Source organism: Vulpes vulpes, chromosome 1 (genome assembly GCF_048418805.1).
Source record: "Vulpes vulpes isolate BD-2025 chromosome 1, VulVul3, whole genome shotgun sequence".
Classification (NCBI taxonomy): domain Eukaryota; kingdom Metazoa; phylum Chordata; class Mammalia; order Carnivora; family Canidae; genus Vulpes; species Vulpes vulpes.
This window is the reverse complement of record NC_132780.1, coordinates 192196116-192223186: the sequence shown is the minus strand read 5'-3', so window position 1 is coordinate 192223186 and position 27071 is coordinate 192196116. Positions and strand designations below refer to the sequence as shown.

At 33.9% G+C, this 27071-nt stretch overlaps 1 protein-coding gene across 6 annotated transcripts in view; it reads left to right on the top strand.

Moving 5' to 3' along the window:
* ATG5 (autophagy related 5) overlaps positions 1 to 27071 on the top strand; it is a 124903-nt gene that overhangs the window by 84600 nt on the left and 13232 nt on the right. For all 6 annotated transcript variants that reach the window (XM_072738155.1, XM_072738171.1, XM_072738169.1 and 3 more), the window contains one exon: positions 20712 to 20829. In XM_072738155.1, the coding sequence (XP_072594256.1) occupies positions 20712 to 20829 (118 nt within the window). The remainder of the gene's footprint in view (positions 1 to 20711; positions 20830 to 27071) is intronic.

Sequence of the window (27071 nt, the reverse complement as noted above, 5' to 3'; positions counted from 1 at the left end):
TTTGGCAGAGAGAGAAAGAGTGCAGTTAGGTGGAAGAGCAGAGGGAGAGGGACAAGCAGACTTCCTGCCAAGTGGGGAACCCAGCACTGGGCTCAGTCTCACAACCATGAGATTATGACCTGATCCAAAATCAAGAGTAAGATGCTTAACTGACTGAGCCACCCAGACACCCTAATAATACTGATTTTTGAATATTGATCTTATATCCTGCAGCCTTGTTGAACTTGTTTATTATACCTCCAATAGTTTTTTTCTGATTCCTTAGAATTTTCTTTGTAGATCATGTCACTACAAAAAGAGATAGTTTTACTTCTTCCTTTCCAATTTGGATGCTTTTTATTTTTCTTGCCTGACTAGAATTCCCAGCATAGTGTCAAAATAGAAATGACAACTGGACATCCTTGTCTTACACAATCTTTCACCATTGAGTATGATATTAGCCTGTAAGTTTCTCTTAGGTATCCTTTATAAGATTGAATTCTCTACTTCTCCTATTTTGTTGAGTACTTTTATCATTAAAGAGTTGGATTTTTATCAAATATTTTTTCTATTATCTAGTTTCTATGTTGAACCACCTTCATATTCCTGGGGAAGATACCATTTGGTCATGGTTTCATATGTAACTAGACTTAGTTTTGCTAGTTTTTGTTGAGAATTTTTGTATATAGTCATAAGGATTATAAGTCTTTTGTATTCTTAAATTGTAACATCTTTGGTTTTGATGTCAGGGTAATACTGCCCTTATAGAATGAGTTTGGAAATGTTCCCTCTTTAAGTTTTTGGAAGAGATTGTGAAGGATTGATGTTAAATCTTTAATTGGTGGAATTCACCTGTGAAGCCATATGGTCCTGCTGTTTCTTTGTGGGAATATTTTTAAATTACTAATTTATTCTCTTATTTGTTAGAGATCTGTTCAGATTTTTGACAATTTTTGCCAGTGTTCTTGGTACATTTATGGAGAAGATGATATTTGAGTTATTCCACCATTATTGAGGACATTATCACTTTATAATGAATTTTTTTTCTTTTGTTAGAGCAAGCAAAAAAGGATTAGGGGGACAGAGGGAGAGAGAGAGAATCTTAAGCAGTCTCCATGCTGAGTGCAGATCTTAGAGCCCCTAGGTGGGGCTTGATCCCCTGAGATCATGACCTGAGCCAAAATCAAGAGTCGGGTGCTTAACTGACTGAGCCACCCAGATGCTCCTTCACAATGATTACTAGTCTTTAAATTTAGATAGGTGGATTTTGTAGAAATTTGGGGAGGAAAATAAAGACTGAAGAATTTTCTAAGGTTTTTATTTTAAGAGATCTGTTCTTCCTAATTATTTCTAAATACAAAAATTTTAACTCAATATATTGCTTGAGCATGAATATTGCTATAAATGATAGATTACTTTTTTGTAAAGTACATTTTTTATTATTTTAGAAATTTTTCCCACATAGATTCTCTGATAAGTAATGTTTAAAAATTTGAAAGACTTGCATCTGTAACATTAAGATGGAGAAGTTTTCAGTAAGGCGGTTTTATTAAGTTTATATCTCCACTAGCTGTATGATTTGGGGCAATCATCTCACATTGCTGGACCTCAATTTTATTATCTGTAAAATAGGAATATAATCTATTATGGAGTTGTTGTAAAGATTAAATATATTACCTTTAATACAGTATTGTGCTTGATACATAGTAAATAATTTGCTTATTTGCTGTTATTATTTTATTATTATTATTAGATGTTATTGGTGTAAGTCATTCGTTTTGCTGTATTTTATCAGCAACAATAATGGCTTGCCATGCCTCCTACGTTCTCTTATTTTTATGATTGGTGGGACATATCTGACAAATAGCTCATTCCATTTAAGAGTGTATTTCTGGTCTTAGCATACTCTTCTCTGTGAGGCTCTCCTTGATCCCCAAAATCTATTTCTCCTCACTACCAAATACTCATATAACCTCCTCTTTTTGTTTCAGTTCCCTATTTCTTTACCACTTTCATTCAAGGTCCTAGACGCAATACTTTGGAATCACTTTTGATCCATTTCTTAGAATTGTGCATTGTAATGTACCAATGGTAAATGTCCATTGTATTTACCAGATAAATGCAGAACCATTTGCATTTATCCCCTTCTGGCCATTTTCACTAACTTTTAGTTCCTGTTACTTTGATTTTTGTAAAACATAACTAAACTCCAACCGAATAGTATCACATAGTTCCTCAAAACTAAAAGTGTTTTATTTTTTTATTCTGTTCACTCATCCTGGGAATAGCCCTTATTCACAGAACACTTCTAAACTCAATTCACATGTCATCTCCCCCAAGAAGTCTTTCTTGGTTTCTCCATAGGTGCTTCAACCCTTCATACCATGTAGAAATTATTTCTTCTTTCTCTCAACTTTGTTTTAAAACATTTCCTTCTAGGGGCACCTGGGTAGCTCAGTGGTTGAACATCTATCTGCCTTTGGCTCAGGTCGTGTGATCCTGGGGTCCTGGGATTGAGTCCCACATCAGGCACCCTGTGGGGAGCCTACTTCTCCTATGTCTCTGCCTCTCTTTGTGTCTCTCATGAATAAATAAATAAATAATCGTAAAAAAATAAAACCTTTCCTTCTAAAAAATATTTCCTTCTACTTTTCATTGTGACAAGTGCAATTATAGAATATCAGAGCCAAAGGAAGCCTTACGAATCGTCTTAATTCAAACCTCTAATTTTAGAAAGACAACTTGCACAAAACTCTTACCAAAGTTCAAATGGATATTCGAAGGCAGAAATAGGAGTAGAATTTGAATCTTGAGTTTCATAGCTAGTTCTTTTTTTATACACAGCATTGTGATATAACGTAGACATTTCTTAAGCCATTTTGAATATTTCACTGTGGATCCGTTGGAGTCTATGTAGTTTCTCTGTAAGCGGTAACCTGTGAATTCTTGACGGACAAGGAATTATATAATTTCTCATCATATCTTTACAGTTGTTTCTCTGAGACTATTTCCTGCTAGAATGAATGAATGAAGACATAAAGTATTGCCTTAGTATTAATATTCTTAATGTTAAAACTCAGAGGATATTCTCTACTTAACACTCATTTTAAAAGAGATTGGTGAATTGAGGCCTGTAGGGGGCAGCCCAACACAGCAAGTTTTGATTGCCCTTGCTAAATAATCTAGTTACTACTCTGAGATCGTTTTATTTATTTTATTTTTTTATTTTTCTGAGATCGTTTTAGACTTAAATTGCTTCCTATGTGGATTTTTGAAAAATGAAAGCAAGTATAAATTATAAGCTTACTTGGTGGATATATTTTAAGACAATTGTCTTTTATAGGATTGGGAACTTTTTGATACAGATCATTTGCTGTTTTTATTTTTAAAACATTGGATGAGAGAGCAAATGATATTTATTAGAGCTTTTTTAAAATTTTGCTTTATTTATTACTTTGTTACATAGATAATCTAATGGCAAATGTCCCTAATTTATTTCTGGAGAAATTAAAATATGCAGAGTTGTTGTTATTGCAAACTACTAAAGTTATTATTTAAATAAAGTCAGCATTTTCTCAATATTGGTTTTACTAAGCTAGGTCATTGTTTTATTTAATATTTTCAAGATTAGAAAATATTGCTGGTAGCTAACTGTAGATATATAACAAAGTAGTTGACATTTATTGAGTACTATATGCCAGATACTATTTTAAATATTTTACATTTCTAATTCATTTAATCCTTACTACAGCCCTCTGGGATATGTGCTGGTATTGTCTCTAATGTGTAGATTAGGTAATTGAACTAAAGATGGGTTATTGAAACTTGCCCAAGGTCACTCACCTTATAAGGTAAGTGGAGGAACTAGGATTTGAATTTAGATAGCCCAGCTCCAGAGCCCAAACTCTTAATCACTGTTCCCTTTGATAAATGTTAGGTTCATTTCTTTTATTTTCTTACTCTCTTCTCTTGTAACTTTCCATTTGAGATGGTTTTCCAGTTTTTACACACATCAGGCTTCTTATTACTCCACCCTTTTGGTTGTTTCCTGCCTTTAGTCCTTTTTTTCTTCTAATAGAGAAAATACATGGACAGAAAGTAAAAATATAACATCCTTTGGTGTGAAGAGATTGAAACAGATAGCTAAAATTGTGTGGTCTTCTTTCTCTTTTATTTATAGAATGTTCCTTTTCTAATTACCAATTAAGCAGTTTTTAGTGATCACTTTAAAATCTGAACTTTCAAATTTAGGAATAGAATAAACCTCACTCCCCAGGCTTAAGCATGTGGTAGTATGGGATAATTTTAAAAGCCAAAATGTTGAATACCTCATTTTAAAAGAGATGGATTATGATAAGATAGTCTTAATTATTTCCCTAAAAATGATTTTCTAACTTTCTCCACAAAGAAATTCTTGATTATAATACAATGTTTACTATTTTTATGATTATATTTTAACATATGTAAAAATTAGCCTTATTGTCACTTATAACTCCTTCTCTGCTCTTGACAATTTCACCTGTCCTTAATACCTCTTTGAAAATGTGAGTAGGTTTAGTAAAAATAAGTTGGGTGAGTTTGAAGTTTGACCAGTTGGTGAGTTTGAAATTAGTCAAAATTTTAAATGTGAGATGGCTTAAAAAGTTCTAACTGTTGGCCAAAATGAAAATAGAGCTGTTTCATACCTAAGTTCAGTAGTATTTATATCACAAACTATGATCTTCATGTATAACTCTTACGAAAATATTTCTATGACAAGTTAACTCCTTAATGATGGTTATTAAGGCACCTCAGATTTCAGTTGATGTTTGAGTTTCTTGGGGGGGGGGGGGCGGTGGATTGACAACCCTTGTAGCATATGCCCGACATAACCTAAATACCTTAGGAAGGTCAGCCAGAGTCTTGCTGCTGCTTTTATAATTGCCTTGTCTTCCCATCTTTCCCCAACTTTCCCTGACATGGGTTTTAGCTTCCCAGTTTAGGGTTGGCCTAAGAAGGTCTTGGCAGTTGCAAGTCTAAGCTTAGTCCCAATTAATGTTCTCTTAACCTAGTATTTGAAAAGATCTGAGACCCAAATTGGTTTCTTTGTGTGACTGTCACATTTTTCATTCAGTGCCCTTTCTTTCCATCTCAGAGAATGCCAACATCTAGAAATAATGCCCCTTCGGGGGGTCATTTAATCTGTTGATAATTTCACTGTGTAAGAAAATTTGCTTAATCATGTATCTATTCCAATAGTGAAAACTACCTTCTGATTTTTTTCTGTTCTTCTCATAAGTGATTTTCATATAACATGCCAGAACACACAACACCTGTCTCTTAAGAACAGAATTACTGGGCTTTGATTCTTAGTAGTGGTTCCTTCTTTTGGGTAAATATGACAGTTGCTTTTGGTTTAATTACTCATACTTTTAAAATAACTACTTACTAATAATTTCAAGTAGGTAACAAATGGGGTGATCATTTAGGAATATTAGAAGGAAAAACCAGTGGAAAAAAATACAGGACTAATGTCCTATTCTTTATGTCTGCCCTGGGCCTGACAAATTTTGACATTTCATTTCCTAACAATATAGTCTTTGATGAGGTGTATATCTTAGTTGTTGGGTCATACTTATTTTTGTTTTGCTTTTAATTTTCAAGGTTTTGTGGGAGGTTACATAATCTCTTATCCATGCAAACTGTTTATAGTAAGAAGTACTAAGGAGATAATATAAAATCTGAAAAACCTACATAGATATATTGATATATGTATTGATTGTAGAGATATTACCTATAAGTACAGACATTGATGTATATATATATTTGAAACTCCTCAAGTCTTTAGGCAAGTTACTACTTTTATAGGATTGATTAATAAATTAAAATGCTAATTCTCAAGAAATAGGATCTAGTAAAAAAAAAGAAATAGGATCTAGTATAAACATTCAATTATATGTATTATCTTACTTTGATACTTTGGAGGCATTTTACAGAATATATCTCTCAAACAGGATGTATCTCTCAGGTATGCTTCTAAAAAGGCTAAAAATTTAAAGGAAAATAAGTGTTTAGTGAACCACTGTTTGAGTTTATTGTTTGTGGAGGGTAAGTAGGAGGGAAAGGTTTCTATCAGTGGAATGATATATCTGATCCTGAGTTCAGCAGAATTGGGTCTACATTTGGAAACCATATTTGAGTTGGCTGTGATCTTTTTGTGAAAGTCACCTGTGTACATGCATATGTTATAACACAATTCTGTACACAACATGTATTAATTAAAATTGTACGTGAAATGATAGGAATTAATAAGCTGAGTATTTCACATGATTATTGAGTTCACTATGAGTGATTTATATATTAGATACATGGCCTAGTTAATATGTACAGAACTTTGAGAAGTCAAACTAATGTATGTTACTTATTGAATTAATTTAACCATGTTTTATACTATATTAAACTTGTCTTTAAAACATCGTTAATGGAAATTACATTTGCAGTGTAGACAATTAACATATTAAGAAGTAGCATGCTTTCAAAACTGAAGACTCAGAAATCCATTGTAATAAAGATTCTTAAACATTTGTCTAGATTTTTCAAAGCATATATAAGAGATACATTGGTTATTTCATGTATATAAAAGGAAAGAATTTCTCCTGCTAGTTTTAAATTTGAGAGAAAATATTTCAATAGGTCCTTCTATCCTTTTACTCCTCCTTTCTCTCTTTTCCTCCTCCCCCCTTTATCTTTTTCTTCATTTTTCTGTCCCAGCTTTCCTCCTTTACAGAGTCCTTCCTCTTCTCTGTCTCAATAAACTCAGAAGTGTTTTTACTATGTAGTAAAGCATTTCCTATTTTAATTAAAGTTTTGAAGTTTATTTTTAAAAGCAGAGCTTTGCTATAGGAAAAATAACTCTATTAGCTTACATTGAAAATCCTTTTCATCATGATGAGGGTAATTATCTCTTACTTCTAAGAAGTAAGCCATAGCTAATTTCTGACTCTGTGTACATGTTTAAAGTAACTTAGAATCAGCTTGGGCCAGTTCTGACGTCTGCTTATGTAATGCAGCATCTGTACTTTTCACTAGGTGTTCATTTTAGCTACAGATGCTTCATATAAAACAGGGTAGAGTAGCTTTCAAAAGGTTGTACACTTCAAAGTGTAACTTGAACTTAGTTTTTACATTGCTTGAGGAATCCTTAATAGAGTAGAACTAACAAATCTGCTTTTCCCCCTAACACATTATCATTGTAAAATTTAAAAATTTTTTTACTCCCATGACTTTCTAAGTCATATCATACACAAATGAATAGTTTTATTACTTTGGAGTGTTTTAACAATGCCCACATTAAATATTATTGACATCTATATTCTGTGTAATAAGGAAGGTTTCCTTTAATTATAATTCTGGGGAAAATTGATGCTACTTTTGGAAGAATAAAAAAAACTACCTAAAGCACTGTATTTTAAGTTGGAATACCACGCTCTCATTCATTTTGTAGTTTGGCTGATACCTATTCATGAGGCCAATCCAGTTGATCATTCTTTAGGACCTGGTTTCTAAGAGGGCTCTAAAGTAAGTACAGTGATAGTAACTGTTAGCCGCAGTATCCTCCTTTACTAGTGAATTCTTTGAAGCAAAATGCCTCTTGCCTCACCTCACCACAATCTCCTTTCCTTAGATAAACTCACCTAAATTACACAAGAATTCATCTTTGATGTATATGATCCTCTTAGAACCCTGTTTAAGAATCACCACTTTAGTGTACTGAATAAGTGTTTGTGCTATTTTAAAACTTCCATTATGAAAACGAAACATGTAATTTGACTTGCTGAATTGGTGGTATTGGATTATTACCATCTTGAAATAAAATATTCTTGGGATATATCAGCCTACTTTAGATTCTGTAGACAGTTCTCTATGCATAATTGTATTCCCTAAATTTCACATTTTTGGGGAGTTGGGGGCTTGTGTGGAGGGGAGGGGGAGAGAAAGAATCCCAAGCTGATTCCCCACTGAGCCCTGAGCCCTATCTCATGAACCTGAGATCATGACCCAAGATGAAACCAAGAGTCCCACGCTCAACCAACTGAGCCACTCAGGCACCCTACCATTCCAGACTCTAAGTCAAGAGTCTGCAAGAGGAAGAGTTCTCTCTTACTGCAATCTGTCCTCCCCATTCAGGTCATAGTAGTGTGGATAGCAATCAGAGATTCCAAGCTAATAAGGAAGGACAAGGAAGATGATCAGTTCCTCTGCTCATCTGGTAGAGAGGTTTTTGAGAAAGCTTAGCTACAGTAGACATATGAATCTACAGTCTGGATAGCAGTTTATCAATAAGGACATTTTTTATGATCCAGACACTGTACTTGGTAAAGTACTCTACCTCTATTTTATATAACCCCTTATTATTAAATCTATGTCTATTTTAGTAAACCTTACCCTCTTTTAAATAGCATTTTTAAAATTTTAGAACACTTTGGCTTTAAGTATCAGAGTATGAATTTTAAATGAGTTTTGATGAACATTTAAGGCAAAGTTATATAAATTTCCACAGGCAACAATAAAATTGCCATTATGCTATATAACCTTTTAAAGAAAAACCTCTAATTTTTTGGAATTAATGAGGGCAGGAATATTTCTCTGATCCTATTGTTTGGGGGCTCTTGACCTCCTTTACAATTTTTTTTCTTAATTTTGAGAGAAAATATAGTTACAATTTTTTTAAAAAACTCATGAAATAAATATGTGATATGATGAATGCTTAGAAATCAAACTATGATGAATGTGGGCTGTCATCCCAGAAATACTCCTCTCATGATCCATATGAGGGGGTTTTTACATTATTTTCTTTCTCATAATAGTTTTATTGAGGTATAAGTTTGATATCATAAGCTTTCTCCTTTAAAAGTGTACTATTCCTTGATTTGTTTCCTTTTTATTTTCAGAATATTCAGAGAGTTGGTGCAACCATTACTACGATATAATTCCAGAATGTTTTTATCATCCCAGAAAGAAACCCTATACCACATTAGCATCACTCCTCATTCTCCCTTTTGTCCAGCCAATGTCAGCCACTAATATGCTTACTGTCTTTCTTTGCCTGTTCTGAACATTTTCTGTAAATGGAATCATATAATATATGGCTTCTTGTGTCAGGCTTCTTTTACTTGCATTATATTTCCATGGTTCATCAGTGTTGTCAAATGCTTTAGTACATTCCTTTTTACAGCCAACTAATATTCCACTGCATGAAAATATTATACTTTGTTTATCCATTCACCAATTGATGGACATTTGGATTGTTTCTACCTTTTGGCTATTATGAATGAATACTGCTGTGAACATTAATGTACAAGCTTTTGTGTGGACATGTATTTTCATTCCTCTTGGGTAGATACTTAGGAGTGGAATTGCTGAGTTATGTAGTAATTCTATGCTTAATCTTTTGAGGAACTGCTGGACTGTTTTCCAAAGCATCTGAACCATTTTACATTCTCACCAACAACGTTTGATAGTTCCTATTTGTCCACTTACTTGCCAACACTAGTTGTTTTCTGTCATTTTAAGTATAGCTTTTTAATGGGTATAAAGGGGTATATATTTTTGGTTTTGATATGCACTTCCCTAATTACTAATGATGTTAAACATCTTTTCATGTGCTTATTGGTCATTTGTATATCATCTTAGAAGAAATATCTTCAAATTCTTTGCTCATTTTTTAATTTAGTTGTCTTTTTGCTGTTGATTGCAAGACTTTCTCTGTATATTCTGGTTATGAATCCTTTGTCAGATACATTATTTGCAAATATTTTCTCCCACACTGTGGTTTTCTTTTCATTTTCTTGATGGTGTCTTTGAAATACAGAGATTTTAAATTTTGATGAGGTCCCAACTTGGTTTTCCTTTGGTCCTTTGTGCGACTTGTCATATCTAAGAAACTATTGCCTAATTAAGGCCATAAAGATTTCCTTTTCTGTTTTCTTCTAAGAGTTTTATAGTTTCACTACTTGCTTTTTTTCATTTATTCTTCAGAGTAGTCAAGTGCTATGTTTTTTGAGTTCTTTAATCACTAGATTACTTGAAGATCTGTGAAATATTTCTCAACTTGTTTTCAGTTGCTGCTAAAAAAAAAAAAAGAAATCACCAGAATTTATGAAATCCACTTTTTTTTAAAGTAAAGTCTGTACCCCATGTGGGGCTCTAATGACTGAGCCAGCCATGCACTCCTATGAAGTCTACTTTTGATGATACTTTAGTAAGATGAATTTTTAAAAGTTTGTGTCAGAAACATAATTATCCACATTCCAACATTATAAACTTTATGTAGCAGTCCCTGTAAAACCCACAAACCATGCTCAGAGGGCTAAAGATTTTTGTAGAGCTTCACTAGCTCCTAGCCCAGGGTTAGAAGCACTTTTCTAGTGGATGAGACACTTGACCGAGCATCAAGAGAAGAGAATTTCAGTTCTGTGGTCAGTACAACTTCTTTTATTCAGATGCTTTTTCTTGCCACTTTGATTTCTTTATTTATACAAATTAAAAATGCTGCTTAATTATTTTATGTAAGTAAGCCATAAAGATAGAAATAGGCTGTATACAAAAGTGCCCTTTTATTCTTCGGTAGAAAAAAGTTTTATTAATTGTATCAATCTTGTATGTACTTTTTTAGTGTAGGTTTGGATAAAATTAGCAGATATTTCAAAGCTCTTATAGATCATGAAATTTGAAACTATGAAACTGTGATTCCCTTGTTATGGTTTTGAAATCTTTTGGAAGAAACCTTAGAAGAAGTAAGATAATTATTACTAAAAACATCAATCCTAGCACTTTTATAGGAAGCTTCTCATTTGGCCACCATACTCATAATTTCATATACAAAATTTAAAAGCCATAACTTATTTTATAAATCGACTCTTAAATCGCATTAAGTTGATCTCACTCTTGTCTAAGAGGGAAATAGTGCTTCCTTGTAACACATTTTATTCAGTGAATGGATTTGAGGAAGACACACAGACTGTTGCCTGTATTTGTAGAAAATTTGCCTTAACCATTTATGTGACAAAATATATTTGGCATTGTCTAGACAGAATTATAATACATATAACAATTTAAATAACACAAAACACAAACTTCAAACCAGATGTATGGATATAAATCTGATGAGTGCTTTCATTTAATTATCTTAATTAAGATACTACTGCTTTGAGGATTAAGTCTCCTTTACCATAATAATGACAGCTTTTCACGTGTTTATTAGTTTTTAGTGTTGTGACTATTAAAAGTGGACTTCAGACTCTGGTAGCCTAACTATAGAAAGTGCTTATTTTCAAGTCTTCTGAGTCCCTACCTAAAGGATAAAAGCAGTCTGATTAAGTGGCTCAGACTCCCCACTACTACCAGCTCCTCCCCTTGTCCCTCTCCCCCCACCACGGCTTCCCACCACCAAAGGACTGTTTACTGTAAAGGTCTAAAAGCATTCATTTGAAAATGGTCTGTTCTTTTTACTTAATGAGATATTATAATTGTGTATATTCTTAAGCTAATTTTAATATGAGGCTTCTTTTGTAAAGCTTGTGATACAAAATTTGACATGCATGAATATATCTTAGGCCAGATATGCATGTGACAGTTTGAAGCACATATCATGTGTCATTGTTGGTAATATCTGGCAGCATATCCTGTGCAAACCCCTGTTTTCTTTTTCTCTCTGCCACATATTTATTCTAATTAACAAGACTTCAAAGGGCACTGATGCTTGAATAACCAATTACTTTTCATTCTCTCTGTTTTTAATTCTTTGTGGACTAATGTTAGATTTCCTTGGATCCATGGTTAACAGTGGTTTAAAAGGGAGGAATGAAAACCAATTCTTGTTAAGTACCTGTTGCAGTAGGTGTTTTATGTATCTCATCTTATCACAGCAGTCATTCAAAGATATATATTACTGCCATTTTTCAAATTCAGAAACAGACTCCCAAAGATTGATGTAATTTGCCCAAAGTACACTGTCAGTCATGTTGTGAATTGGGACTCCACCAAGGCTTTGTTAATGTCACTGCGTTTGACATTCCAAGCTCTAGATGCTAAGCTCTTAGCCCACTTTTGTCCACCCATTCACTCATTTCTCACAGGTATCATTATACGGCCGCTGTTCTCTGAATCCTTTAGTGAGGAGGGGACATATGAAAGAAAAAATTGGTACTGCACTCTGCCTAAAATGGCTTTATCTCTTTATTAAAAAAAAACAAACTATGTATTTCAAATGGGAAGCTTCAGAACCTTCTATATTCCTTCCTTTGTTTTCATCCTCTTTTGAAACTCCCAAGTGTTTTCATGCCTTACATTCTACCATATTTAGTATATTTTCCTTTGTTCCTACTAGTATATATCTTCCACTCTTAGAAGATGAAATCATGTAACTAGTCAAAGCTTTTTCATTTTTAGTTTTGTTTTTGCTCTAGCTGCCCAAGAAGTGCAGAGTTAAATTTTGTGCTCAGGCGTTTAAATTTTTCTCTCGTAGCTCTTTGTTCATATTTTCTTTATCTCTTAACACCATGTTACAATTATTTATATGTCCTTTATTCATTTTGTTTCTACCAACATCAGTTTCCTCTTAAGTACTCAGTAAATGTCTAATGGTGAAGATTTCTTTTTTTAAAAAAATATTTATTTATTTATGATAGACATAGAGAGAGAGAGAGAGAGAGAGAGAGAGGCAGAGACACAGGAGGAGGGAGAAGCAGGCTCCATGCCGGGAGCCCGACGTGGGACTGGATCCCAGGACTCCAGGATCGCGCCCTGGGCCAAAGGCAGGCGCCAAACCACTGAGCCACCCAGGGATCCCCTAATGGTGAAGATTTCTGAAGTAATTTACCCCCTGCTCTCTGGTCATTAGTCTGAGGTCCTGTACATAGGTACCACTACTGGGATAATTTGATTCAAGCTACGTTTGTGCTAATAGTTTTTGTTGTCACTATACCCATACTTTTGTCATAAGCTTTCTCATTTTTTTAAGCATAGGTAGGAAATAAATACAGGTTTCTTCATTGCAGTTTATCTATCTTTGTATCTTTGTAATGCCTGCCACTGCTCTTAATGGAGTATCAGTGACTATGTGATTCTGTAAAGTATTATATTGTGGATTTTTTTTTTAACCTAAGGATCTATAAGAAAATTTTATTGGTCTTCATCCTTATTACCATCTTGGTAACAATGGAACTTTCACTAGTTATCATGTAAAGCTTTACAAAATATTAAATTTAGTTTATATTTTAAAATTGTGTGTCAAATGTAAGTACACCGATTTTGTTGGTGAGGTTTCTGATATTGGAGGTAGCTTTTATGCATGGATGGCATACTTACAGTTATTTGTGTTAGAGTTGTAAATTGTGAAATCTAGTTTTTGTAATGTATTTCAGTTTAATTTATGCTAGTTATAAATATAGTAATTTTTTTTTAAATATAGTAATTTTTATATAGAAATGAGAGCAATCTTTTTCACTTATTACTATTCATCCTTCTAGATTCACTTCTTCTAAGAGACATAGTACTACTTACATAGTTAATAGAACAAATCAAATTAAATTCTTTATTAGTCAAAAACAGACATTGCTAATTTCAGTTATAGTTCAGGATAGCTGATTTTTTAAAAAATACCTACAAATCTAACAAATGAAACCCCTGCTATACTTCTGGAAGTCTTATAAATCAAATAAAGTATAAATGTAGTGAATCTTTAATCATCCTATTTCAGAGAACTTAACAAGCAAAGTATACACACATCAGTAGCTGATGATATCAAAACTTGTTACTACACTTGGGAAAATACAATATATAGAGAGTATCAATAAAATAATTGGTTTTTAGCCCAACCAAAGGGAAAACATCACCCATCAAAGGCTCACTGGAGCAAATGATCAGTTTACAGTGATTCAAGTCAGTGGTTGGAGATCCTGAACCTGGATACTACTTGCTAGGATGATTCTGTCCAAGCATTTTTTTTTTTTTTGAAGATTTATTTATTTATTTTAGAGAGCGAGCACACACTCATGAGCAGGAGGAGGGGCAGAGGGAGAGGGAGAGAGAATCTCAAGCAGATGCCTTGCTGAGTGAAGATCCCAAACTTCACTCAGGGCTTAATCTCACGACCCTAAGATCATGACCTGAGCTGAAATCAAGAGTCAGATGCTTAACAGACTGAGCCACACAAGCACCATTGATTCTGTCCAAGTTTCTTTTTTACAACGAGGTCTTTCATCATCATCAGGTTCCACCTGCTGTTTCAGTAGGCGGCCCCCAACCCATACTCCTCCCATTCCTGCCTTTTAATTAAGGCTATTTTTAAGGTTCACAACCCAGTGGATCATCCTGCATCCACTGAGCACCTTGTTTGTATCCTTGCTGAAGTTCTGTTTTCTCTTTCATAACTTTTTTTTTCTTTTCATAACTTTTAATCTCACTTTGTTTCAGTGAGTAGAATCTCCTTTTACTCTCTGATGGGATTCTTCCTCCCTTTTGTGGTCATTGATGCCATGCCATTGTCTGACTCTGTGATCCGTGAGCCAGCTATGTACCCTTCTGCCTGTAAATTGTCATTTTTGACAAAAATCAACATTTCTAATTCATATTATATGTTAATACAATATAAATGACCAAAACAGTAAAATTATCAGTAATGCTATGTAGTGATAGGATGACTGTGAGATTAGTCTATCTTCTTATAATCCTGTATGTTTTGTACTATGACACAATACAAAATACGTATTTGTAGTCAGTAAATTCTATCAAGCATCAAGTCACATTTAATGAGAACATAACAGCACTTAGCATTTACTATGTGTGAGGCATTGTTCTAAATGCTTTACATCAGTTTTAACATGTATAATCTTCACGTTCAGTTTTACGAAAGATCTTAAAACAGAAAGATCTTTATACCCTTCATCCAGTTTCCTTCATTCTTGACATCTTGTATAACTATAGTATAATATCATAACCAGGAAATGGACATTGATGCAATCTACAAACCTTAGTCATATTTCATTAGATTTATTCCAACACAAACATTCCTTTGGCTACCCTTTTATGGCCACAGCCACCTGCCTCACTTCTTCCTCTCTCTAACCTCTGACAACCACTAATTTGTTCTCATCTCTAAAACTCAATCATTTTACTAATGTTATGTTAACGGAATCATACGGTATGTATGATTGACTTTGGCTTTTTTCATGCAACATCACTCCCTTGAGTTCCATAAAAGTTATTGCATATATTAATAGGGTTGATTATTATTATTATTATTGCTGAGTAGAATTCCATGGTATAGATATACCACAGGTAGTTTAACCACTCACCTGTTGAAGGACATTGGGATTGTTTCCAGTTTGGGGGTATTATGAGTAAAGCTGCTGTGAACATTTATGTATGAGCTTTTTGAGAACCTAAGTTTGCATTTCTCTGGGAATACTCAAGCGTGCAGTTGCTGAGTCTAATGGTAGATACATGTTTAGTTTTGTAAGAAACTACCATACTCTTTTCCAGAGGGACCTTTACCATTTTACATTTCCACCAGCAACGTATGAGCAATCTAGTTTCTCCACATGCTCACCAGCATTTTATTTTAGACATTCTTGTAGGTGTATTGTAATGTACTGGGGTAGTGCAATTTGCATTTCCTTAATGTCTAATGATGTGTCAAACATCTTTTCATGTGCTTTTTTGGCCATCTGTATATCCTCTTTGGTGTAATGTCTGTGTCTTTTGCCCATTTTCTAATAGAATTCTTTGCTTTTTTTTACTGTTGAAATTTTAGAGTTCTTTATATTCTTGATATGTTCTAGATATAAGAACTTTATTGGAAATGTGGTTACAGATATTCTCAGGCTGTGGCTTGTCTTTTCATCTTCTTCAGAGGATCTTTTACAGAGCAAAAGTTTAGTTGTTTTTTTTTTTTCATTTTCATGAGGTCTAGTGTATCAATATTTCCTTTAAGCTGATTTTCATGATTTTAGAATACAGACAAGTGAACTTAAGAGATAATAAGATTGAATAAACTTGTCTGCTAAATTGGGATAAAACTAAAACTGTTGATCATGGTGGTAGTAAATGTTTTGGGATGTGCATTTAGGTAATCATATGTACCATGATTGTGCTGTGCTTATATTTTATTACTTCAAAAACTCTACAATGTAGATATTATCTTCATTTATGCCCATGCATATACGTGTGTGTGTGTGTAGTTATTCTTGTTTTGCAGTTGAGGAAATTGAGGTTCAGGAAAGTCAGATAACTCTGCCCATGGGTCTATAATAAATGACACAGCATGGACTTAAGGCCATTTCTTTCTGGCTCAAGAGCCTGTGCTCTTCAAAAATTACCTTGCATTTTTGTTGCAATATATACTTTATGTAACTCATAAGAATCAAACTTGGTCTTAATATATCCATTGTGCCTTATACTTAAAGTCCACACACTTTCAGCCTAACATTTCTTCTTTTATCAGCTTTAATGTTAACCTGCTTGGCTGTGTTGAAAATAAACTATTTCTTTGTATCTTATTTCTTAGGTACAAGATTAATAATATGATTAGCTGGCAGTTTACACTATAGTTGTAATACACATCATCTCTAAGAATTTGAGTATAACTCTTGAACTGTCAGTTTAAGAAAATATGTTAAGAGTCACTAAACTTCTATAAATTTAATTTAATATTTTTATAAATTTGATTTCTTTGCCTCTGCTCAATATATTTCCAAAGCAAATGAACCTCATAACTTCTCCATACTGGAAAAGTTACATTTCATTGGTGAGGGTACATGACTAGAGGAGGGATAGGGAGCAGCCAGCCAGTAGCACCCCAATTTTATATTCTATTGGTGTGTTTAAAAAACGAATAACATACATATCTGTTAAAGTAATAATAAGGGCAGTTTCAAAGATGACTTTACAAAGTCATATTTCTTATGAGAGAGCAATACTGCTTCTTGGAAGTCACTGAAAATAGTTTGCATATTTACAAATAAATGGCTAGGTTAAGTATTATATTCCTGTTGAAGCAGCTTTCTTGTCTGTCAGGCTAAGATTTAGATTATATATGGATATCATTAGCATTGTCTAGTTTCATGTATACTAAATTAAAGTTTGCAAAATTCATGTTCATGGAGTTTTTTGTATCTTTAAAATTTGCTATATTCAAGAGGAAGATAGGTTTTAAATACTTCTAGCATAATTTAGTCTTCTCTGCTGAACTTCAGCTTAGGTTTAATGAGATCTGCTGAGAAATTTGCATGAATCCATCCTCCATTCCCATTGCCCTCTGTACAGTACTTGAATGCATGATCTGTTTGTAAAGGGCTTTTGTTTTAAGGACTCCTAAAATTGAGTAGTTTTCATAATCTTTGGTGTAACTTACTCAGACACCTGACTGCTCTTTTCTAGAATACCAAATTTTCTTTTTTAAAGATTTTATTTATTTGAGAAAGAGTGAGAGAGAGGAAGAGCAAGAGAGCAAGCACTAGCAAGGGAGAGGGAGGAGCAGACTCCCTGCTGAACCGGGAGCCTGATGTGAGACTCAATCCCAGGACTCTGGGATCATGACTTGAACCAAAGGCAGACACTTAACCAACTGAGCCACCCAGGCGCCCCAGAGCACTAAATTTTAAAGAATAAGGATATAAAGGTAGTATGATAAATATTAAGCAGAAGAGGTTTATTAGTTTTTTGATTGAGGTATTTTGAGTAATTGTTTTTTAAAGTAAGGTTTCTGTCATGAGAAACAGCCCTTTGATGAGTTTTCTTGGTTACTATTCTACAGAATTTATTTAGAATATGTTAATAGGAAAAGGCCTTTTCTCCTCTACCCAAGCAAATAACATCATTATAAAGGTTATTGAAGTTATACCTTCATTATCACTGCTCAGATTTGGGAGAGTAGAAGCGAGAGCCACAGAGAAGGTATAAGCTGTTTTTTTAGGAAAAGGAGTGAAGAACATTTTCTGTTTTTTAATATCTTAGGTAAGCCTACTTGGGGCCTTTTTAGCCTATTGTTTTTAGGTTGTTACAGTATATATTATTATAGCTAACCACCTCACAGTTTTGTCACAAAGTAAGGGGTGAATGAATCTTGAAAAGTTTTTTTGACTTGGCTGAAAATCTTATGTTTTCAGATCAGACGATGGATGATACATTTTAACTTTATTTCTTTTAGTTGGGGAGTATAATTCTGACCCTCCTTTTCCTTTGACCCAGCCCTAGTTGTCATCACATAGGCTTATATTATTCAGACAGCCTCTCACTCGTCTTCCTGAAGTTACCTCTTAACCAAGTCATTGTACACAGTGCTGCTTTCCATTAGCCTTCAGAAAAAGCCTCTTTATCACGTCACTTCCTTTGCTAAAAAGTCTTAAAAGCTTCTTCATTGCCTGGAAGATAGAAAGCCTTAAGTGGGGGGTGGCTCTTTTAAATTATTACTACAGTCCTCTATTCATTTTTTTCTTCTCTGAACACCCCAACCCTTATTATCTTCACATGGTTAATCCTTGATTGTGCATCATATCGTTCTGTTTCATCTTATGTGAAATGTATGAGCTTCCTAAGTTAAAGGATATCCATCGTACCTTTTTTTTAAAAAATCCTAAAGAGTTCAATTAGTGAAGTGAATTGCTTTATATTCAGTGCATATTAATTATCAAGATTTTATCAACTATCAAGACTTTTTTACATACTTGCCACACATACTTAATTGGAGTACAATTTTTAACATTTATTTATCCACTGAATATACAGTATAAAGCTGGGAAAGGTTGGGGTGCCTGGATCATTCAGTCAGTTAAGCGTCCAACTCTTGATTTCAGCCCCGGTCTTGATCTCAAGGTCAGGAATTTGAACCCTGCATTGTACTCCATGCTGGGTGTAGAGCCTACTTGAAAAAAAAAAAAAAAAAAAAAAGCTGGGAAAGGTAGCTCACAAACTTATTATCATGTCTTTTTTCTTGTATTTCAGTTTATGTCCATACTTAAAAATAGATTTTTTTTTGCCAAATCTTTAATAGTTACACTGTAGAATTGAGATACACCTCTGTGATTAAAAAACAAGCAAATTGGGGATCCCTGGGTGGCTCAGCAGTTTAGCACTGACCTTGAGCCCAGGGTGTGATCCTGTAGTCCCAAGATCAAGTCCCACATCAGGCTCCCTATAGGGAGCCTGCTTTTCTCCCTCTGCCTGTGTTTCTGCCTCTCATGAATAAATAAATAGAATCTTAAAAAACAACAACAACAACAACAAGCAAACTTATCTTTAATGGTTAGGTATTTGAAATCATTTTCTTGAAAAGCACTATATGAGAGTATATAAAAAATATGTAAAAATTTTAGAAACTACTATTGGTAAGTACTATTTGTAAATATGAATATATGAGTAATTTACTTATAAAATATAAGGCATTATTCTCTTCTTCTCTTGTATGTTTTTATGATCTTTTATCCCTGGAAGCTTAAAGTGTAAAAACTTAATATCTTAAAATAATAGTTCGGGCATGTTAATATTAGTGAATATTCTCATTCATTCATTCATTCTCTCTCTGTGTCTTTATGTTTCTATGTGTTTGCCATAGTTCTTCACTCATTTCCACAAAAACTTAAGAGACCTGGAATGTCCCAATTTTCCAAAGAAACTGGGTGTAAAATAGAGCACATAAATGATAGTGCTGTTCCAGACTGGCTGATTCCAAGGCCTCTGTCCTGTGTGTTATGAAACTTTCCTCATCATTGTCATGCTCCTATGGAAGTAGTTTAGGAAAATGAAACATAATTTTAAAAGTGGTCGATATATTGAAATTATTAGCAGTAAATCATGACATAGTGCTAATAACGCTGATACAGTACCATTGACTATATTCCCTATGCTGTGCCTTTTATCTTTGTGACTTACTCATTCTGTAACTGGAAGCCTTATCTCCCACTCCCCTTCAGCCATCTTTCTCATTCCCCTACTTTCCCTCTGGCAACCATAAGTTTGTTCTCTATGAGTCTGTTCCCTGAAAATATTTAAACGTATAGAAAAATAAAAATAACAAAACAACAAAGACTGTACCCTTCACCTATATTCACCAGTAGTTAACATTTTCCCACATTTGCGCTCGTGCATGCATGCTCATGTGCTCTCTCTCTCTCAGCCATTTGAAGATATGTTTCAGACAGCATGGCACCTCATCCCTAACTGTGTAAGCATGAATTTCTTAAAGGATATTGTCTTTATAACCATTAAGAATTTGACATTAATTTTTTAATACTGTCTAATGTTCATTCTCCATTTCCCCAGTTATTCCAGAATTGTTTTATAGCTTATTTTCCCCCAACCCAATATTCAGTCAAGATTTATTTTTTGTATTGAATTGTTATATCTCACCAATCCTTTTTAATTTTTTTGTATTGTTTTGTTCTGCCTTTGACTTATTTGAAGAGTTGAAGCCAGTTGTCTTTTTCCTTCTCTCTCTTTTTTTTTCTCTTCTCTTCTGGCCAATTGTCTTTAAAACATCACACATTTTGGATTTGTCTGTTGCTTCCTCATGATTAGATTTTCTTGATTTTATATTAAGCATTTTTGGTTATATTACCACATTTGCGATGTTGTATGCTTGTGATTACACTATATCAGAAGGCATCTGATACCAGCTTTAAATTTCTGACCTATTAATTTGTAATTCACAGGAACAAAGACTTAATTGTTTGAATTCTTTTTCATTTTTCAAATAGACAACAACTGAACGACCTTTTATTCAGAAGCTTTTTCGTCCTGTGGCTGCAGATGGACAATTGCATACATTAGGCGATCTCCTCAAAGAAGTGTGTCCTTCTGCAATTGCTCCTGAAGGTAATGTAGTCAGCAACGTTAAAGCATTTCTTTCATTTCTCTTTATTACTGAGGTATAACTAAGCTTTCTGCATTTATAAATAACATTTGCTTGTTACTTCAGGAAAACATTTTCATTATCTTGTAAGGAACAATCTTTTGAAACAGAAGGACTTAATGTTTAACTTGTTATTTTATAAATTATTGACACTAACAAAATAAGGAATTGACTCTCTTTGGCAAAAAAAAAAATAAAGTAATACTGCTTTTTAGTTACTCTCTTACTGGTGCCCTGGTCTTTCATTTGTGGGTTCAGTTCTGATAAATACTATTTTACATTTTGCAATGTGTCTCTTCATTCTAAAGGAATAAGAGATGGTAAGAAAACTTAAGAAAACTTTCCTACCTTTGGTTGATATTTTAAAGTTCAAAATACTGAATAATGGATAAGTATTTTATTTGAATTTTCTACCACTTCCTAATGTTTCAACATTGTTCTCTTAGGCATTGACATTTCACATGTGCAATTAAGAACTTTTCCTATCTATAGTCCTCATTTGGTGGCTTAGGTTTAAAATTATTTTCCTGTAGGCAAAGGAAGAGTATAAAAATTGCTGAATTCTATTTTTCTAATTGCAATAACACAAAGAAAATGCAGAAAATAGGGAATCCCTGGGTGGCTCAGCGGTTTAGCACCTGCCTTCCGCGCAGGGCACAATCCTGGAGTCCCGGGATCAAGTCCCACGTCAAGCTCCCTGCATGGAGCCTGTTTCTCCCTCTGCCTGTGCCTCTGCCTCTCTCTCTCTCTCTCTCTGTCTCTCATGAATAAATAAATAAAATCTTCTTAAAAAGTAAAAAAAGAAAATGCAGAAAATAATAAAAGAAAAAAATGCTATCATCCCCTAACTCATAGAGGCCACAGTTGACAACACATGCATGTGGACACTTGACTTGAGTATTTGAGAGGGGGGGTGTGTATGTTTATAAAATTGTATGTCTTGCTGCATTTTTCACCTAACACGCTGTGCACTTCATATCAATGTATCATAATTCAATCATCACCCTATTGCTGAATGATTTATAATCATAGTTCCATTGGTTACCAAGTTACTAGGGAAATTTCAATGGAATATTAACATATCAATATGTTACACAGACTTGTACTTATTATATATAGAAAATTTTTTTAACTTGCCTACTTTATGTCCTTTATGGAAAGAGGTAAGGCATTAATATATTAATATTATAATAATATAACTTCAGTAGATAATGGTATGTTTCTTGTTAACATATTCTAAGTTGGGGTGATTATATTATTATGTACATGACTAATAACTGTATAACAACAGTTCAAAAAGCGTGTAGTGTCTAAGGAAATAGTTTGCCTAACAACCAAAATTGGAAACAAAGTGGAACTAGGGGAATATTAATATTTCAGCCTGAATGACTAAACAAAGAACATGGAACTCAAAACAGGTCACTTGGACTGTGACTGTAACTATTTTTCTTAATCAAATATGCTTACCTTTTGTGGCATTCCTGTATCTAACTCTTCATAAGTGCATAAATGCTCAGTAGGAGGGGTGAAGAGGGGCATGTAAAATGCCATCAGAACTAGTACCAGAAGGACACCTGGGTGGCTCAGCGGTTTAGTGCCTGCCTTAGGCCCAGGCCGTGATCCTGGGGTCCCGGGATTGAGTCCCACATCGGGCTCCTTACATGGAGTCTGCTTCTCCCTCTGCCTCTCTCTGTCTCTCATGAATAAATAAATAAAATCTTAAAAAAAAAAAACAAAAAAAAAAACTAGTACCAGAAGGGATTGATAAAAAAGATCATTGATTGCTACTCAAAATTGTTAAAATTAAACGAGGTTCGTTGATTTAAGAGGTTATAAATATTGTATAAAGTCTTACTGTATCATTTTTCATCACTTTGCTCCACTAGATTCCATAGGCAAGGTTTTTGATGGTGTCTTACATACACATCCTCGTATCTCTGGTGCTAGGGCAAAAATGTTTACTCAGTATTTCACATACTGAATTCTTTCTTTGTGTCATAACCTGAAACACTATTTAGGATGATTAAAGCATGGCATAGTTAACATTAAGTTGATTATAATACTGTTGTAGGATCGTAGGCTGTCTTTATTGCTGTGTAATTTTAGTTTCCAGTAAGAGTTTCAGCTAAATAATTTTTTGGCACCTCAGTGTTTAGGTTTAATAAATATATAAATTGTGCAGCTATCACCATAATCTAGTTTTAAAACATTTGTCACTTCAAAGATTCCCTTGTGCTTGTTTGCATCTAATTTCTGCTCCTCCTGCTAGTTGTAGACAACTACTAGTCTGTCTGTCTTCTGTCTCTATAATTTACCTCTTCTGGATATTTTGCATAAATGCAATCATATGGAATTGCAACTGTTTTTTTTCACTTAATGTTTTTGAGTTTCATCCATATTGTAGCCTGTATCAGTAGTTCTTTTACTGAATAGTATTCAATTGGGTATATATATCATTTTGTTTGTTCATCCACTGATTGATGGGCATTTGGAATGTTTCCAGCTTTTCATTTCGTGTATAATGCTGCTGTGAACATTTGCATTCAGGTCTTTGTATGGATATACATTTATATTTTTCTTGGGTAGATACCTGGGAATGGAATTGCTAGGTTGTAGGTTAGGTCTGTGTTTAATTTTTTAAGAAACTGCTGAACTCTGGCAAAGTGGCTGCATCATTTTACAGTTCTACCAGCTTTGCATCCTCACCAAACATATATTTTTTTTGTTTTCTTATAGCCATCCTAGCGGTTATATAGTGGTATCTCTTGGTTTTATTCTTTATTTCTCTAACAACTAATGATGTTGAGTATGTTTTCATGTGCTTATTATTATTATTTGTGGATATATTTAGTGAAATGTCTGTTCAGATGCCTTTTTCATGTTTTCAAGGAGATTTCTTCTTCTTACTGAGTTTGAAAGTTATTTGTATATTCTAGATAGAGGTCTTTTTTTTTTTTAAGTTTTATTTATTTAAGTAATCTCTACACCCAGCATGGAGGCTCGAATTCACAACCTGAGATCAAGAGTTGCTCACTCTTCTGACTGAGCCAGCCAGGCACCCCAGGATACAAGTTTTTATCAGACATATGATTTGCAATTATTTTCTCCTAGTCTATGACACGTCTTAATTTTCTTTTGAAAAGTAAAAGTATTTAATTTTGCTGAGGCCCTATTAAAGTTTTTAAGTTAAATAATTTTTAAAAATTTACTTATATTGTTCAAAAATCAAAAAGTATATAAGGGAATTTATTGAAGTCTCTTTCCCTACCTCTGCCTACCAAACCCTAATTCCGTTTCCCTCTCCAGGGACAACCAGTATTGCCATGTTCCTATATATTTTTATTGAGATATTTAAGAGACTTTTATTTTTGAACTCAGGTTACAGAAATTTTCACTGAGAAATTCCCAGTAACTTTTATTGATTCAGGAATAATCTTACCATTTCATTTTCTCCATGCCATAAAGGTTGGTTTTTGTTTTTCTTTTTAAACCTGCTTACTATCTATTTTGCCATATTCTTGAGGGTTTGGGAATACAGATTAGTTTTTCCATTTGAAGTATAATTAAGATACTAGTCATTTTTATTGCCAACAGAAATGAGACTCATATACTTCTTACCTGCTTCCAGTATAAGCATTGGCCTTCAGTTATTCATTTCTCTGTACTGTATTATTCATTCTTTTTTAGTACTTTGTAGTATTTTAAAGAGCATTGAAAAATACTTTTATCAACTAAAAGTAACTGAAATTACTGTATACAGTGACATATGGTACCTAGACTTACGTGGTGGTCATTTCCTAATGTGCGTAAATGTTGAATCACTGTTGTACACCTGTTTAAACCTTACACAGATGATTGTAAGGTTTAAACAAAATACTTGTTTAAGGGAGATTTCATAATCCTAAAACTCATGATACTCTATGTCAACTCTGTCACTTACAAAAAGGGCAATTGAAATTTAAGTTTAATACTGAAATGGCTACCTTACTGTTTTGTTTTGTTTTGTTTTGTTTTAGAGAGAGAGAGAAAAAGGGAGGTGGAGGAGGGGCAGAAGGAGAGAGAATCTTAAGCAGGCCCGGCACTCAGCATGGAGCCCAACACGGGGCTCAACTTCACCACCTCTGAGGTCTTGACCTGAGCCAAAATCAAGAGTTGGACAGTTAACTGATTCAGCCACCCAGGCACCCCTTTACTGTTCTTTCTGAGAATAGAAAGGGCATCTTCAAACCCTTGGAGGAAGACTGTTCTACTGTAATGATGTATGCCCTAGCCAACAGCACAATTAACAAAGACACAGAGTGAGTGATGAGGGGAGATTTATTCGAGGAAGGTAGGAAGAAAGCAGGTTGGGTGTTAATTTTGTATTTGACATCTTTAAATAATCTTATTATAGAACTTTTTATTATATAAATTATATAATTATTATATAAATTATAAAAAATATAAAACTTTTTATTATAAAAAAGTTAATTTAGTTCAGTCTCTATTTCTTAGATGAGTAGCTAAGGGTATCTTAGCTACTTAGTTGCAGAACTAGGTTTAGAACTCAAGTCTCCATCTCCTGGTTTATTGGTTTTCTGTTTTAGCATGCTTCCATTTGTTTTCATTTTCACTTTTTCAACCTTTTAACTTTTTTTTTTTTTAGTTTAAAATAACATCCTGAAATGTTTACTTTTTCCTCACTCTTTATTCTGTGATTTATGTTTCAGTACCTGGTCTTGTCTTCATGCTGTTCTGTCCTACAGTATTTAGAGAACCTGAACTTCTGCTCTTTTGTCCATTTTTTTATTTTAGTGTTCCTGTATATAATTCTGACCACCTTCTTGTGGAACTTATTAAAATGGTGGCTTTGACATTGGGACATGAAAATGAAAAGCAGTCACATGCTTTGAGCTGGCACTCTGTCAGAATGTACCTTCGTGCTCATTTGCCATTCCTACACCCAGATCACAATACATACAAAATTAGCATGGCCCTGCACGGGAAAGGCACACAAACTTGTGAAGCGTTTTGTTCTTTTAAAGGCTCTTCATTATCTTCTGAATTTGTAGCCTGCCCAACCTGCCCATCCATCCCTGGAGAATAGGCAATGTGACTTCCCTTACATTTTTTTGGAAGGGGGCCAGTGAGGAGCCACTTACAACTCTAATCCACAAATCTGCCTATTAGGCAATTTCAGATGCTATGGGCGGATATCTTTGGACAAACTTCTTCCCAGCTGTCGCATGGTACGTTGATTAGAGTACACACACACACTTTACATGTGCTTCTTTGAAATGATATAAATAGTACCTATACTTTTGAGGTACTTTTGATAGTACCTTCCATACCAGGAGTAGGCTGTGTTTCTAACACCAGTATCTTATCTTTGGAAAAACTTTTATTTGCCTCTTCCTTTTGTAACCTCATATTGGAAAATAACTGTCATTTCAGGATCTGTGGGGAGTATCCAAAACATCAAGTCACTGTTTCAGTAAAGAACTGTTTACTGTTCAGCTGTTACTATTCAACTGTTTAGCACACCTGTGGTATTGTCAAATGTGAAGCATTTTGAAACACCTGCGCTCGACTTAAGTTGAAAGCGAAAGACTTTAAGATTGGGTGTGTGTGGATAAGAACTGGTTGTCATCACATGATAAAAAGAGAAAGTGCTTCGTAAATGTTATGTGGCACTATTGTCTACTACTCCTTACAAGTGATTCATGCATGAAGGAATTTTGCCTTATTTCATCATGTGAAAGTAGAATGTACTAATATTTATGAAGACGTGCTTTAGGTCATTGTTCTCTTGGAGTAGCTAACTAATGATGAGCTGCTTTGTGTGTTCCTTGTTTTGTTTTGCTTTGTTTTGTTTTGTTTTGTTTTGTAAGTGACTAGAGGAGTTAGCCAAATTAGAGGTAACAGGAAATAACCAAAGGTGAGCTCAGGTAAATTTTTTTTGTGGTGTCAGCTGTAGTTAAAATGACTCAGAGCTAAGCTTCTGTGCCAGACCTGAAGTGAAATACTTCTTTCTTTCTTCATTAAAAACAACTTACAAAAAAATAACAAAAAATTAAAAATAGAGCTTTTATTCTTCTACTTTGGAGAATACAAAACACCTATAAGCTTTGCCTAATCATATTTTATTTCCCAATTCTCTAATGTAATATAAAAGAATCTAGTAAGGCTTATGAAAATAAAAATGTTGTTTTCACTTTGATACATT